The following is a 17,463-nucleotide window of genomic DNA, read 5'->3' as shown; positions in this document are numbered from 1 at the left end:
GAAAACTTCCAATCAGATGCAGAAGCCCCGCTTCGTTGTGGTGGGTTTCCAAACGAATCGAAAAGGACAGAAAGCTGCTAATGCCAGTCGCTTTGATCACTGCAACATCAGCAATGTGAAACTCTTCCTGAATTCGCAGTGCTATCCCTATGGAAATCTCAATCTAGATATATCTCGCAACCAGTATGCTGTACTCTACGAAATGTACACCAACTTCCAGAGTGCGTACTACGAGAAACAGGCCGAGCCTATACTGAATAAAACTGACTACATCACGCACTTGCCTCTCATTGTGATAGACTGCTCCAAGCAGAACGAGTCATTGAAGAGCGCTCCAGTGGACGTTCGTCTAGAATCCGAAGCGAGAAACAATTTCCCAGCTGGAACGTCAGCTTACTGTTTGATACTTCACGATCGCATTGTGCAGTACAATCCTGTGAGTGGAGATGTGAAGAAACTTGTCTGAGTCACTTCGAGAGAGATGGAGTTCATGGTGGACATGCAGGGCTTCAAGCAACCTGTGGACGACTTCATCATCAAAGAGTTGGCGATAGCGCCTCTACACGGCGAACCTCTAGTCTGGCTATTCAAGGAACCCTTTCCCTGGCGCAGACTCTCGGACAAAAACAGAAAGGAAAATTCATGGCTCGAGCGCAGCTATCATGGCATACCTTGGACTTCGGGTAATCTACTCTACGTAATCGGAGATATTCTTCGATCAACTTTACGAGACGCCACGAAAATACTTGTGATTGGTCCAGTGAAAAGTGAGTGGTTGGAGCGCTTTAAATTCCGAGTTCAAGACATCGAAAAATTAGGCTTTCCCTGTGTGGACCAGCCAAAGTTGGTGACGATCTGCACCAATCACAACGGGGCGTACAAAGCCACATGCGCACTCCACAACGTTATGATGATGAAAAAATTCTACCTGGACAACGTTTACATGGATTGGACACCTATAAATACTCTGTGATTCTCCCAGCATCCATAGAGAGACATGGATCGAGAAAATAAGAGCTACGTAAGGTATACTTCACTTCCTGATCTCAGAACCGACAAGAAGCAGATGAGAAGAAAAGTAAGCTGACCGAGAAGTACTCCAGCAACAAACACTCTCTACCTGAATGAGAAGGATACAAGAGATTCTGAGAATATCTTTAAAAAAAAAAATTATAAAAAAAGGTTAAATAAAAAAAAAATTTTTTTTTCAATTTTTTTTGAATTGAATTAATTTTCACCTTTAGGATTCCCAGTCTTGGGTCCTATCTAAAACTTAGACCCCCTCGGGGATTCCCCGGGCTTGGATCATCAGACCGGTCGATAACTTGGGTTACTCGATCGGTAACTTGGGTTAGCTGCTCGGTCGGTAACTTGGGTTAGATATCTACCCTACCGACGGTAGGTAAGTGGTCCAGAACCGGCCTAGTATACCTACTAGAATCATTTCTTAAATAAAATTATGATAACAACATTTGTAGACTCTATGTAGATTACTGTTTATCTTAAAAGAAATTCTAACTTTGTGACTAAATGACAACAACAATACGAGAATTTTGGAATATCAGCAATCTGGCGTTATTCATTCTGAGTAACTTTTTCAGGATATCTCTCTGTTTTAAGGTTATATCGGATAATGACGACAATTTACTGTTCTGATCATAACAGTACTAGATATGTAGGCATACATTTAATATAACATTATTATTGATATTGCGATCAGGAAAGCTAATTATCAGGATATAGACTATACTTCTAGCTTTAGTAGATTAAGAAATTGTTGTCTTAATACCAATTTAGCGTCTGGCGATGAATTGGCGCTGCGGCATTATCGATAGTGTGTAATCATTTAAGCATAAAAAACTTTAATTCACATGACTCTACTTCCAGCGTTATCAGATCGAGAAACCGAAGACTCATTACTCATCGCGAGACTGCTAAACTTCCAACGCTATTACGTCAATCTTTTTTTAAAACTTGTTTATTATACAACCTTCCACTTATGTCACACCGGATATTGACGACATAGATCGTGCAAAGCAATATATAACTTGATTATCGACGACAGTATGACATTATTCATTTATGTAAGACCGGATAATAACGACATGCATTACCAAGACTGATATGGCGCGTTACGGAAATGCTCTGAATAAGAATCCTTTTTTAAATAAAATTAGTAAAACAACATTTGTGGACTAGATGTAAAGTACTGTTTATTATAAACGAATTTTCAACTTTGTGACTAAATAACAACGACAGTACGAGAATTTCGGAATATCAACGCTGTAGCGTTATGCATTCTGAGTAACTTTTTTAGCATATATCTTTTTATTCATGTTATACCGGATAATGGCGACAGGGATCGCAAGAGTGATATTTTACATCACAAGTTATCTTCGATATAGTATAATTTATCAAAGAATATTTTTATAATAACTTACATAGTGCAGATATAGGTATAGTATCTGATTCAAACAGATTTTTTAATTTTTGACCAAATAACAACGACAGTATGACACTGAATACAATTTCGGCTTAGCAGATTGAGCGATTGATGACTCCGGTTTTGAGTCTGGCGAAAAATTAACGCTGTAGCATTATGGATTCCGAGTAATCTTTTATTCATGTCAGACCGAATCGTAATGAAGATAAATAGAAAACTTAAAATTCGGCATTTTATAAATATCTTTAATGCTAGGACTTGATGCCGGTAACCAGGAAGCACGTTCGTCAGTTTAGACCATTAAAGAACATTTTGAGGAAAAAAATTTTTAGCGATTTATATAAGATATTTATCACTCTTTTTAACACTTTCAAAAGATAATAAGGCCATTTTTCTAAAAACACTGTTGTGCTGGAAAATAACTTCAGTATATTGAAACTTCTTGCAACTTGCTCTTGAATTATATTTTAAGATATTTTAAATTAAAGTATAAGTAAGAATTATTATTATTGACAATTTATATAAATAGATATTTAATATAAATTGAGCAAGAATACGAGTGATTAATAATTTTATTAAATTATGCAATTATATTTAATTTTGTCGGTATCTGTGGTACAGCATGGGATAGAGGAATTCAGGTAATGATAACTGAGTATATAATTTAGTACACAAAAAATGAAAAATTCAGCCATTATCCAAAAAGTTATTAGCGAGATTAAGTAACCAGATATTCATGACAAAATGACAATAGGGTTAAATGCTGAGGAGCTGCTAGATATAAGATAACAATGACAGTATTATATTCAGTATTATAATTTTATTTTTAACTTTATTATAATTTAAACAAATTTTATTGTTTTAATAATCTTTTTTTATTTTTTGCCACTCCTTTCCATAACACTGCTGCTTATGCAGCCAGAGCGTATTCTTTCCATATTGCGCTCCGCAGTACTCATATGGTTTGGTTGTTACGGGAAACCCATCTCTAGTTCGTCGAACCGGTACAATTACGTTCTTGAACTGTGCAAGCATGGCGTAACCAACGTTGGTTATGTATTTTATCATTCTATTTTTCATTACTTCGTTTGTTTCTTTGCGGTACACCTTCATGAACATGTGATTGTTGTGTTTTTTTTGCGTGCCGTATCAATTGCGACTGTTGTTTCTTGCAAAACATGCAGTATGGGTATTCAGTATCTAAAAAATAAAATACTTATGGTTATTTTAAGGTGTCAAAGCTCAAGGGGCAATGACAGTGTGACACTTTAAAAAAATCGATTCTCGAATACTTTCCAAATAGCAGCTTTCCAATTCATAGTAGCTAAACAAGGCGGGTTCTGCCCCCTTTATCATTCGACCTTCCGTGCAAGTAAGAGAGCAGTGCTGCACCTCCATTCCACCTGTAATGAATATTCTAGAAGCTTCTAGGTGAGTCGTGAAGTTACATCTATAAGGCTTAGTCGGTAATGCAGAGCAATCAGGTGTGCATCACCACTTCGCACCTTCTGCAGGGAAGCTACGAACTTCTGGTGGCGGGGCTGCTTACTTTAGGGTCTATGCATCTCTCGAATATTCAAGAATGTTGACTGCAGTGAGCTGCCGAAAAGCAAAAATCTAGCCATCGTAAATCGCGGATCAAGTTAAAAACCGTTTTGTGCGTATTAATGGAAGCTCTCTCTCTCTCTCTCTCTCTCTCTTGCACGCTGCATCACCGGTTAAAAGCAGCATCTATTGAGATGTATTGAATAACATCTTTTCGCTGCATATAAATCATAGTATGTTATAGCTGCGTATGCTAAAATTTCTTTACGGCCTTGGGCAAACACGTATGCATTAGTTCTCTACAAATTAGCTTGATGACTTTGTATCGCAGCGGCAACTATCAAATGGTTTCTAGTTTCACGCTTGTTTTTGCGGCGATGAATGAATTATTCTAAAAGATGCTGAAGCTTCATTCAAACCGGGAATTGAGCGTATGCTTCAAAAAAGAAGAGACCCTTTAAGTATGCTGAATTTGATATAAAAAAAGCAGATGAAAAAGTAACTAAAATTTTAGTATGCTATCCTTTAAGTATGCTGAATTTGATATAAAAAAAGCAGATGAAAAAGTAACTAAAATTTACTAAAAGTAAATAAAATTTTAATACAAAAGCTGAAGCAATTTTACCGAAATCTGACGTGAAGCAATGGTGGAAAACGAATAAAGGAACCCATTGAACGAGATATAGAAGAATTCCGAGAGCGAGACTCAGGATGAACACTGAGTGAAATTTTTATTTTAAGCGTTAAAATAAATAAATATAATTCGAGTTCAATTATGTATTTACCTGAGTTTACTAAACTAAAGAAAGCATGTATTAAATGTACAAAATTTTACAGTGGGCTTAGGTAACCTGTGCTATAAAATTTTATACAATACTCGTGACCTAAGTAATTCTTCAGCACTACGGGCCTTATTGCCTAAGCCTGTCGGTGTGAGACAGAAACACACGACACACACTAGTGCGTCGGTAAAAATTATTATACAGGGTTTATAGTTTATTTAAGGGCGATTTTCAGCGAATTTTCGCTAATTTCCACTTTTTTCACTTTTCTTGCGCACAACTTGTCATCTTTTTGAAGTGATACATGAACTTGTATTGTTATATCGCATGTTTAAATAAGGGTTTTTGTGTCCCCTAATAAATACACGCGACATAGCGTCACTAATTCATGTGTCACTCTAGAATTATTTCAGTCATGCGTAAGAAAAGTAAAAAGGCTGAAAATTCATGAAAATTCTTTGAAAATCCGACGTAAAGTCCACCATAAATTCTTAAAAATGGCGAATTTACATTAATTTTTACAAACACACTCGCGTGTATCGTTTGTTTCTGTCTCACACCGACACGCTTGGACGATAAGGCCTCGAGCACTAACCGCACGCCGTGTGAAAAAGTGCTACTTTGGTCACATGTGTCATAATGTACTATTCTATCAATATTTATATTTTAAAAAGTGACTATCAGAAATTCCAAGTTGTACTAATTAACCTACAAATGATGAAAAAAGCTGCATATTAATCTCTTAAACCATTTGGATAGCACTAGGTTTGGATCAAGAATTTATCTCATTAAGTGTCAAACCAATTATCGAAAAAGAAAAGTCGTAAATATAATTGCCATCGATGCCTGAACTATTTTACGGATCAGGATAAAGTAGACCTGCATAAAGAAGCTTGTGCTGAAATGAGCGAGTGCTGTACAAACTGTATGATCTATTCCTCGAATTCAAATATTTTGGTTATAAAGAAAAACTGCTATTTGCGATTTCGTAGCACTCTAAAGGGTACTCGCCAAACTGTGAGCAAGGCTGAAAGCAAGAAAAATAGACGTATTCCGCATATGCTCCCAGTTTCATCCAAAATTGGAGAATCTCTGCCATTTCTCATACCGATACTTGCCGGTTTTAACTATTAAGAATCGGTCAATCTCGATCATAAAAGCGGATCAGGTACGCATTGAGATCAAAACGAGGCAACGATGTAGTGTATTTTGACGGTTTAGACAATTTACAGCTACCTCAACATCTTATGGACTATCCAAAAGTGAGCAGGGTAGAGTATAATCAGAAATATTGGCTAGACTGCAACAGCTACAACTATCGCCATCTTTGCCTAAAGTGTATTCTGAATGATATATAAGTGTTTGTAATGTATCAGCAATAGTTAGTTTGGATCAAGTAGTCATGGAGGAATCACTGACACTCAACCTGTCTTGATATTCAGCTATACTGCAAGCTCAATATTTTTTTACTGCTTAAACTTTAGCTGAACAAAAACTACGTTTTCAGACTTATGGAGTTGTGGACATTGAATTCAAAACCTAACATCGATACTGGCAATAACAAATTTTACATGAGAGGAGAAGCGATAACTTTTCCTACAGACAGTTAAGATATCGAAGACATTGAGAGAAGCCTAAAGAGTCTCTAACACCAGAAGGCAGAAACCTTAAATTCGAGCGGAATAACAACTTCCTTTGTTGCATGATCAAGTTAATCGATTAACTGATTTCCAGCCAAAAGAGTCTATTGGCAAATTGTTAAGTTTCGCAAGTCGTGTATTGTTACCAAGTACTGTTGTCGAATTTCATCACGACAATACCTTATCTTTTGAGGCGATCTCTTAGAGAATTTTATCGCACAGAAAATTTGTCATTCATGAATCCGAAAGATATTGCGTATTTGCAACGAGAATTTCTCATAACATTTGTAGCCAATAGCATGGAGTAAACTTCAGATAAGTTGCCAGAGAACCTAAAAGTAGGACTCGAAGATTTTGAAGTGTCTACGCTGTCAAAAGCACACTTCCCTTACAGAACATAACTACTGTTCAAACTACTAGCGAACTACAGCTAGAACTACTGGGGGAACTACTACGCGAATAGTAGTTCAACTACTTCTTTTCTGTAGTTTTGTACTGTAGTAATTTCGCAACTACTGATAAACTACAGGTTATACTTTTAGCTTTTTTTCACAGAGAAACTACTGAGAAACTATAGACAAACTACTGTTTATTAAAATCATTTTTTCTACTTGACTGATACTCTAGAACTACAGACAAAGTATTGGAGAATTACAGACAAACTACTGTTTTTTATAAATACGTTTATTTCGTCATAACTGCTACCGAACTGCAGATAGAATGTAGTATATTTGTTTACTATTTTCACAGGAAAATCACTGGTAAACTATAGGTACACAACGGTTTTCTCGATAATTTTGACCTGGGGCCTAAAACTCCGGCGATCATTTTCGGCAGCATCGGCAGCGACAGCCCGCAAGAAAATTTCGACAAACTTAAGTTTTACTGACATGAAGTTGTATACCTTCTGCGATTCTTTATATGCAAGTCTGAGCCGAAATTTTCTTGCGGGCTGTCGCTGCCGATGCTGCCGAAAATCATCGCCGGAGTTTTAGCTCCAGGTCAAAATTATCGAGAAAGAGGACTATTATACAATTTTTTAAATAAGTGTCTTAAAATATAAAATCCATTCGTATCGGTAGTCCTATTATTCAATTCGCCTCATATAAGCTCATCGCGTCTACGTTATAGGCAACGCCTATAACGTAGACGCGATGAGTGCCACATTCTACAATGCAAGGGCTGTCCAAGGCATCGCAAGTGCTAATTTCGGAAACGCCATTTTGCCTAGTTTAGCTGCAAGTATGCATAAAATTTTGGTAAATTTTGTGCGCAGTTTTTGAGAACACTTTTAAGAAACGAGCCCTATTGTTTATTTAATGTTCTGCAGTAACTCACTAATTTTAAACACAATGGTGTATGTACTTCGGTGTATGTATGTAAGGAGTACCGTAACTTATCAACTCTACAAAAGTTACCATACAATGAACTAATTTAAAAAAACGGCATTTTATCTTATAATTCAAAAGTTTGTACATTGCTGTTAAAAGTAAAAAAATATACCACAATTTACTTGTAATTCTGCAGGTTCACCCTCACACTGGTATCTAGAACAGCTTCGTCAACGACATCCTTGTGTTTGGCCCACTACAACAAGAGGTCGACCATCACCTTTCTGGAGATCCAGATGGCCGTAAGGCTTCTGCACCAAAGTGGTCAAAGTCGTTACCCCCAGCTCCAAGTGAATTGGACATCAGAGTAGAGTGAGTTCAAAAAACTCTCTATCTTGGCTCGCGCGTTGAAAACCCGTCTATCTCGGTAGAGTTCCGAAAACACGCTATCTCAGGCGAGATTTATTGCATTAAAATTTTTTAGCATTAGCACTACACTATTTTTCAATACGGCAACTTTATAGAAGAACATGATTTATGTGCATAAATGCTGTATTAAAAATTTGCGCAGTGTTAATACTTCTGAAACAAAAAGTCTCGCCTGAGATAGAGGGTTTTCGAAGCTTGCCCAGCGATAGAGGGATTTTCAAAGCATGAGCTGAGATAGCGTTTTGTTCCACTCACCCATCGATATTTTATCTCGAAGAAACAGTAGATTGTCCATAGTACTACAGTTGTTTCGCTCGGGTAAAAAAGGAAATATTTCTACTTATATAGTTAATCTGTAGTTCTGTAATAATAATAACGTAAAAATCCAATTTTAAAAACCGTTAGGTACCTATAGTTTACCAGTGATTTTCCTGTGAAAATAGTAAACAAATATACTACATTCTATCTGCAGTTCGGTAGCAGTTATGACGAAATAAACGTATTTATAAAAAACAGTAGTTTGTCTGTAATTCTCCAATACTTTGTATGTAGTTCTGGAGTATCAGTCAAGTAGAAAAAATGATTTTAATAAACAGTAGTTCGTCTATAGTTTCTCAGTAGTTTCTCTGTGAAAAAAGCTAAAAGTATAACCTATATTTTATCAGTAGTTGCGAAATTACTACAGTACAAAACTACAGAAAAGAAGTAGTTCAACTACTATTCGCGCAGTAGTACCCCCAGTAGTTCCAGCAGTAGAGTTTGAACAGTAGTTAGGGTTCCATTAAAAGTGAAACTGCACCTTTAAAAAGAGATTGCGTACAGTGTAAATTGCATGCTCAAAATAAATCGCATCATGAAAAAGCGAGTACGCTTCCATAAAAAGATAGCAGTTCATTCAATGGGCACATAGACATATGCATACAAACTTGAATTGGTGAAATTACTTGGATTTTTTCTGAGTTGTTTTCAACGGAAAAAGTACCCAAGACACCGGATATTTCGAGGCAGGTTTTTCTACAGAATTTTCCTTCAGTGTGATTCCGGGTTTTCCCTGCCTTATAGCGTAAACTGGGCAAATGCGAAACAGTGGTAGAGACTCTGTAGGTAAGGTAAAAACGCAGGTAGGCAATCCGATGCATTAGGCAGGGAACGCCCGCCTTACCGACGAGGAGCTGGTCTCTGAAGTATGAGACCTTCTCCGGGGAAAGATAAATTGAGAGACGGACCCGATGCCCCTGCGGGGACAGAGAGTGCTAGCTTAACCAGCAAGGTGTGCGTCTGAAACATGTCCTTACCGGAGATGTCTCTCAGGGAGGAAAAACATAAGGTAGGGAAAAAACACAAGGAAGATGATATAAAATACAGGTGAATAGGATTGGGCAATACTTCCACTCAGAGGTGGTGGAAGGCCCCCGGCAGTTGGGCTGAAAGGCTGAGCCGGTAATAGAGACAAAAAAAGAAGTTACGACAAAGTATGGGAATACAGTATTCTTCGAACTGGAGGATTCGTTTGGCGTATTTTTACCCGCAAGAATGAGTAAAGCTAAAGATTTTTTAAAGCAATTGTGCTCCAAATGTAAAACAAAAAAAAAAATATTATTGATATTTTGGTAGGGTAATAAATAAGATGAAATTTAATTATTCTCATCAATAAAAAAATATTTTTTTATTATATGTGACTATCATTATTCTAAACCCTTGCTCCCTGATCCCTATGCATACTATCAATTATGCATTCGTAAAAGTTAACAAATATTACATTTCAATCACACTGCGACTTTAAAACTTGCTGCGTACTTTCTCAGTTACTTGACATTTTTAAACACTGTTGACAGCCAGCGAACTTTAGCGTGCAGATAAAGATGCTCGCAAAAACAATAAGTGTAACTCGATCCGTGCGCGCGCGACGCAGCTAGCTGCCGCTTGTACGCTCTGTATTTCGTATAGAGATGCTGCCTTTGACCTTTGCAGTGATGCAGCGTGCGAGAAAGAGAGAGAGAGAGAGAAAGAGAGAGAGAGAGAGAGAGAGAGGGGGAGAGTGAGAGGACGCGCGTAGACGCTCACGAAAAAACAATGGGGTGTGATTAGATCCTTCACTCACCGCGACTAGCTGCATTTTCGTCGACAGCTGACTGCAGCCTACATTTTACAAATATTCTAGTAATGCTCCGAGTGGACCCTAGAGCAGCCCCACTTCCAGGAGTCCACAGGTCTCGTGCAGAACGTGCGGTGTACTGATGACGTCACAACTCACCTGAAGCTTCTAGAACAATCGGCACGAAGTGGTGATGCACACCTGTTTGATCTCCATTACTGACTGAGTTTTACAGTACTGACTGAGTCTTACAGGTGACGTCACGACTCACCTGAAAGCTTCTAGAACGTTCTGCGCTGACGGTGGGAAGGTGCAGTCTTACCTGTACAAGTGAGTCAGAGTCGAATGGTGGGCAGGGACAGAATCCACCTTGTTTAGCTACTATAGATGCGTTTACAAGCTTATGAGTTTTGAAGTTTACCGGTTTATGGGTTTCCAAATTGGATAACTGCGTAAAATGGTTAAAAATTGATGATCGTACCTTCAACAGATTGATCAGCGCAACGCCCGTTCGAAGACCTGCTGGTGCTTGAATCATTTAAACTTTCAATTGAATCGTCTTTAATTTTCTTTAATTTGACTGATTTTCTTGTAGTCATCTTAGTTACTGCTGCTTTTTGATCGTCATCTTTGCCTCCACCTAAAGACATCATTGATATATCGATAATTACTAAAAATTTTATAAGTTTAAATATAGTGTTAGTGTTAATGGGATTAAGCATTTATGGTTGTAAGGGTTTATGTGTCTAAGGGCTTTTGAGTTGCAGAGTTTATGGTTTTAAAACTCACTATAGTAATAGGTTTGCGAGTTACGAATTTAAAGGATCCTAAACGCTAAAACTCAAGTATAGGGGAATAGGAAATAAGGAAGAGTGAGGCGGAACAAAGTCCTTGTTCCCATTATTCCTACTTATTTCCAAGCACGGCGTAATTCAACCCAATACAGAAGTCGCATTTTTCACGAAGAAATTAATTAAAATTAAATAAATTATGGATACATTTAAAGTTCATTTTGGTAGCAATAGATTTAAGAAGAGATGTGATAAGTTATTGTTTTTATTATCAAGAACTATTTCCAAAGTTATTTAAAAGTCACCATTGTTCAGATAGGTACATTTACTCCAGATTTGAAAAGATTCGTAATATTTGCACCCAAAAAGTATAGTTAAATAACTCCAATCTAATAAACGTCTGAAAGATGTAATAGTTTAAGAACAAAACACGATGTCTTTAGAATTTTAAAATATATTTGCTTAGAAATGTAAATAGGTCAAGATTTGTATATATTTTTAATATTTTTAAGTTAACAACAATATTGATTAAATTAGCAAAAGCGTTTAACGATATATGATTTTGTTTTTAAATTTACAAGCAATAGTATAAATGAGTTTATTTGCAATTCTACGAGCGATAGTTTATGTAGTACAGGCTAAACAGCATAAATTAATTAACAGATCCTTTTAAAATCAAAATAAATAATGATAAAATATAATCCAATGTCACCAGCGTATTATCCGTTCGGAAAAAAGTATGTAATTTAAATAAATTATCTATCTATCTAAATAGATAGGGTTGTTTATAGAAAATGCAGTCCTGAAAATTTATTTCGGTACAATATTTGAAATAAGATAAACAACACTAGTATAAACGCACCAACGATTCATCGGGGAAAAATAACGTGGTTTTAAAATATTTCGAGTAGTTTCTACTCTATAAAATAAAACTATGATTCGAAACTTTTTTTAGTTATTTACCATTTTCATTCCTCTGTAATCGGCATTCATCTGAATTGTTGTCCTCGCATTCCTCTAGTCTTAACCTCTTTCTTGCAGGACCTTTACTTTGTTTGGTAACGTTCTTATCGTCTTCTAAATCTGCAATTTTATATTTTATGATGATTAATATATACATAATCAAAAACGTATAAAAAATTTAAATAAAAGTCTGCGCAAAGAACATCAAAAAATATATCTTTTTATTTTCAGATAGCTGAGAGTAAACACAATACTTTCCAATGACCTACAGTAAATGATTACTATTTACTTGACATAGCATGCGTAAAGAGCAAGTTCACGTATCGAAATTACTACTTTATACAATGTTTTCAATGACGCCTAAAGTCAGTTATATGTACACAAAAGGAAAAAAAACTTTGTTCGTTACACAAGCGTAAAATCTAAGTTAACTTGTTAAATCTAGTATAAATAGATTGGAAAGACATGCGTCATTTTTGTGTTGTTCATATTTTAAAACAGGAATGGACATGGACATTTTATTTTATAAGCTGTTAACAACATCTTAATATTAGCGATGGCATAAAGTTCGTTATTTTTAAGCATTAAATATGATCTCAATTAAGTATAAATTAAGGAGATTCGATACAGTCATTTGTCGGGGCGAGAAAAGGGGCATTCCTTCTCACCGTGCACCGACTACCTTCTTACCGCGCACCTCCTCGCGCGGCCAACAAGCTTGACGTTTTGTTTACGTTCTGTTCAATTTACTGACAAACCGAATAGTAAAACAATCTAAAATTTCGCGAACAGCTTCATAAGATTTTAAATAATACGTTAAATAGTTTTTTATTTCATTCTTTGTATTTTTAACAAGATCGCACTCTATGTTGATTGACCGTGTTTTACCGCGTCCCATAAGAGCCTGTGTATAACCTGCAAACTTTAAAATCGAATATTATCAATAAGGTTGGCAATCAATATCGGGAAATCAAGAACGTTTTGTATACTTCAAACCAACGTATTCCCCGAGTTTCACTTTATTCTGGGCATATTCGTTTCTGTATTGAACCTCCTTAATGCTAAGTTCTTACTCTTACCTAAGCAGTCGTCAGTTTCTGGTGATTCCATCTGATTCTCTTTCTTATCAAGAGATCCTTAAAGAATTATTTATTACGTATTATTTTTATCATCAAATGATGCATAAGTACGGATTAAAATTTTACCATTTGATTCCAATTTAATAGGGTTCAAAACACTATTAAATGAAGGTTCTTTCTCCGACGAGCTTAGGAAACTTAAACTTTTGTTCTTTATCTCTGCTGCTGAAAACAAACACATTTATATTATGTAAATTTTGATTAATTGAAACTAATTATTGAAGTTATTAATTATAATTAAAGTTATCAATAAGCTAGTATCAGAGTAATTTTCAATGATAATAAAATAATATATTACGCAATAAGAGATAGACATTAATTTCAATAAGGCATCTGCAAGTGCACACAAAATATTAAATTGCAAAATATGTATCTGATTTAGCGAATAATATAATACACAAAAAATTTATATTTTGATATAAAAACTTTATCTCTATATTTTACTTACAGTTCTCTGAGTTTTTCTTTAGAGACTTCAGATGGTTATCAATATGTTTCATCATAGACGTTTTAGCCTTATCCTCACTTGCAAAGCTAGAGTATTTCTTATTACATCCGGAAACTAAGGTGCATGTATAAGAATAATGTCTCTTAAGCTCGTCGGCTTTAAAGACTGCGAATAACTGTATTAGCTTACTAAGAGACATATCTGAAAGTTGTTCAACATTGAACGTTTTTTGTCCACTTCTGAATTTAAGGGTCTGCGAGTGCAGCAAGGCTTCTGGATGATTTCTTCCTATGTTGTCTGAAATAACAAAAGAAAAAAATGCATGCATGAAGAAAAACTTTTAATTTTGTAGCAAATTTTCACAAAAATAGTTTTACAGAAAAATGTGGTAAAATGAATATTTCATGACGAATTGTATTTCTATTCTTGTATTTCTATTCTATAAAGAATCAAAATGTTGTTCAATCCTTTGTTTGATATTCTTTATTTCTTTTAACTGATAAATTATGTCAATTGATTCTTATAAAAAGCGTATTATGCATTTATAATCGAAAAAAGTTTAGAACGAAAACGAATGCTGATAAAGCAAATAAAACGATGACAAAAGAGCCCAAAGCGCGCAAAACAAATCGCTCAAACCTGAAACCGAGGCAAAGCGCGATTCTGATTAAGCCAGCGGAGGGCAAGACGTACGCGGACGTTTTACGTTCTATGCGACAGAACGTGAATTTGTCGGACAGTTAAGTAGACGTACAAGCTATTCGTAAGACCAAAGACGGTTCTGTACTGCTACAGCTTGACAAAGGAGCGACAGGTTTTTTAGCAGACGTTACAAAACGTACTGGGACAGAATGCCACAGTGAAGGACGTGACTGCGAGGGTGACACTAGAGTTCATGGACTTGGACTGCGTCACAACGGCACAGAACGTCGCGGACGCGATTAACCACGCAACGGGGACCACGACCGACCGTAATGTTCACGTTTTTTACGCGAACAACTGCGGACAAGCATTAGCTGTCTGTGAGTTTGTCGCGAAGGAGGCAACGGATCTACTTAAGAAAGGCCGAATTAAAATCAGGTGGATTAATTGCCAGATCAGACCCAGGCTTCGCGTTCCGAGGTCCTATAGGTGCCTTGGCTATGGACACGTGAGGGTGGACTGCAAAGGACCGGACAGATGAGAGACTGCTGCTGGAAATGCGGCAAGACAGGGCATGTAGGCAAGGGTTAAGCGTGTCAAGTCATGTGTACAAGCGCGTCTACCTGCTTCCTCTGCGCGGGGCAAGGCAACCAAGACCTGGTACACGTGTCTGGTACGTCTTCGTACGCAGCATTCAAGGCAGCCCTGACTGAATGCAAGACGAAACAGACAAAATGGACCTGACAATACTTCAATGCAACCTGAACGGTAGCAGCGTGGATCATGCGCTGCTCCCGCAAATTGCGGCGGAACGGACGCGGACGTGCTTGTGATAAGCGAGCAGTACAGAAACCTCTCCGAGCCATCGTGGATCGCTAACAGCTCGAATACGGCGGCGGTGTGGGTGCGAGGAATGAGCGCGGCGCGGATTATAAACAGTGGGGCCGGAGAAGACTATGCTTGGGCAAGGGTGGGCTCTGTCACTATAGTCAGTGTCTACCTTTCTCCGAACAATAGCGCACGCGAATATGAAGACAAGCTAAAAGTCCTGGAAGACGTCGCCAGAGACCTGACTGGCGATGTAATCGTGGCGGGCGTCTTTAACGCGAGAGCGATCGAACGGGGGATGCCTGCGACGAACAGACGAGGACGACTGATTCTACAAATGACCGCCCGGATAGAATTGGAAGTCATAAATGACGGAAACGTGCACACCAGACGACCCGGCTTTGGTAACTCTATACCAGATATAACCTTAGCCAAAGACAGAATGTTGACAAGGCTAAGGGGATGGAGAGTAATCAAGGACTACGCGGACAGTGATCACCAGTACATTGTCTTTAGCCCGACCAGTGACGCTGCGTTGAGGCAAAGACAGAGTGTGCGGACGACACGATGGGACATTGGACGCATAAACAGGGACGAAATCAAGAGACTACTGCAAAACGTAGCAATACCTTTTGCGGACCTGTCTCAAGGAAGGACGGACCGAATCGCGGCCGAATGGAGTGCTAACGACCTAGAAAAGTATCTGCAGCGCATCTGCGAGGCCGCGATGCCACGGAAACGATACAGACAGGACAGAAGACAGATGTACTGGTAGACGCAAGAAATCGCCGAAATCAGAAAAGAATGCCTTCGACTCCGCAGACTATCAGGAAGGGAACGGAACTCGGACAAAAGCGAGGCTATCTCGCAGGAATACAAGCTCTCGAGTGGCTACTTAGACAGATAATTAACCGCACGAAACGACGGTGTTGGAGACGACTGGAAAACGTAAAGTAGATTCAGACCCCTGGGGGGAAGTCTACAAGATTGTGACTCGCTAGCTTGGCGCTTGGAATCTCCCCGAGACGAAAGACGCGGACACAATGAAGAGGATTGTTCATGATTTCTTTCCTACCCACCAAGATATAACGGACGACACGGACATGGACACCGCAGTGGAATGTCCACTTTTCACGGTGGCGGAGCTTGAGATTGCTGCGGCCAAACTGAAGCCTCGAAAGGCCCCGGGACCTGACGGCGTGCCTGGGGAGCTGCTGCAGGTCATCGCAGCTGAACAGCCTGATGCGCTGCTGAGGCTCTACGACGGCTGCCTGACGGTGGGAGTGTTTGGTGGACCTTGGAAGGGCGCACAGCTAGTCCTCATTGCCAAGGTACCTGCTTTGTCGTCCTCCTATAGGCCTCTAAGCCTCTTAAACACGCCGGGCAAGTTGTACGAATTACTGCTACGACCGAGACTGTTGCAAGCGGTGGAATCCGCCGAAGACCTCTCGGACAGACAGCAGAAATTTAAACGAGGACACTCAACAATAGGAGCTGTAACACACGTATTACAAATTGTGAACAAGACAAACGACATATGTCATTAAGCCAGACCATTGGTACTCTTGGCAACGCTGGATGTACGGAAAGCTTCCAATTCTGCGAGGTGGACGGACATTTTGGAGGCGCTGGAGACAGCCTTCCAGGTGCCTGCCTACCTCGTGCGAGTTGTAAGGAACTACCTACGGGATCGGTACCTGACGTTTGAGACATCGGACGGTACTCGACGGAGAAAGTTGACAGCAGGAGTAGCCCAGGGCTCAATCCTGGGTCCCGACTTCTGGAATATACTGTACGACGGATTGTTAAGACTGGATATGCCGGACGACACGTGCCTCATCGCATACGCAGACGACATGGCGGCTGTAATTACGGCACGGAACACCCACCTGGCGCAGCTAAAACTGAATCAGGTGATGAGACGCGTAAGCACATGGATGTCTTAACACGGACTTCAACTGGCGCTACAAAAGACTAAGCTACTGCTACTAACAAGGAAACGTATAGACACGATCATACCTATGAACGTGGGAACAGAACACACAATTACCAGAAACGAAGTAAAGTATCTGGGGGTGACTCTAGATACGAACCTGACTTTCTGAACACTCATACATAACGCTACGGCTAAAGCAGCAGAGACGACGAAAGCCTTGAGTAGACTCATGGCCAACACGCAAGGGCCAAGACCTAGTATACGCCGACTTCTTATGAGCGTCACCCATCCGATCATGCTCTACGGAGACGAGGTATGGGCGGATGCGTTACAAGTAAAGAAACGGGCAAAGGCTATGACGAGTGTCCAAAGAACTGGGGCGTAATCCCGATAGATCTTCTCGCGCATGAGCGGAAACGCTTATACGCACGAAGTTCGAACGCTGGGATGG

The 17,463-nt window shown here is 38.7% G+C and overlaps 2 protein-coding genes across 2 annotated transcripts; one reads left to right on the top strand and one right to left on the bottom strand.

The window, feature by feature from the left end:
• Nucleotides 1-3,321: 3,321 nt before the first annotated feature.
• Nucleotides 3,322-14,503, bottom strand: LOC116418323. Its single transcript, XM_031933392.1, has 7 exons — nucleotides 14,449-14,503; nucleotides 13,607-13,903; nucleotides 13,225-13,323; nucleotides 13,099-13,155; nucleotides 12,020-12,139; nucleotides 10,747-10,905; nucleotides 3,322-3,643 (listed from the first exon to the last, which is right to left on the bottom strand). The coding sequence occupies exons 1-7, from the start codon at nucleotides 14,501-14,503 to the stop codon at nucleotides 3,513-3,515; spliced, it is 918 nt and encodes a 305-aa protein (XP_031789252.1). The 3' UTR covers nucleotides 3,322-3,512.
• A 658-nt stretch (nucleotides 14,504-15,161) lies between these two features.
• On the top strand, nucleotides 15,162-15,851 carry LOC103317505. The gene has a single exon (XM_008215687.1). It carries the CDS (start codon nucleotides 15,162-15,164, stop codon nucleotides 15,849-15,851), a length of 690 nt encoding a protein of 229 aa, XP_008213909.1.
• Nucleotides 15,852-17,463: the final 1,612 nt, after the last annotated feature.

This window comes from Nasonia vitripennis, unplaced genomic scaffold (assembly GCF_009193385.2).
Source record: "Nasonia vitripennis strain AsymCx unplaced genomic scaffold, Nvit_psr_1.1 unplaced0174, whole genome shotgun sequence".
NCBI classification, from domain to species: domain Eukaryota; kingdom Metazoa; phylum Arthropoda; class Insecta; order Hymenoptera; family Pteromalidae; genus Nasonia; species Nasonia vitripennis.
This window is presented reverse-complemented; position numbering and strand designations above follow the sequence as displayed.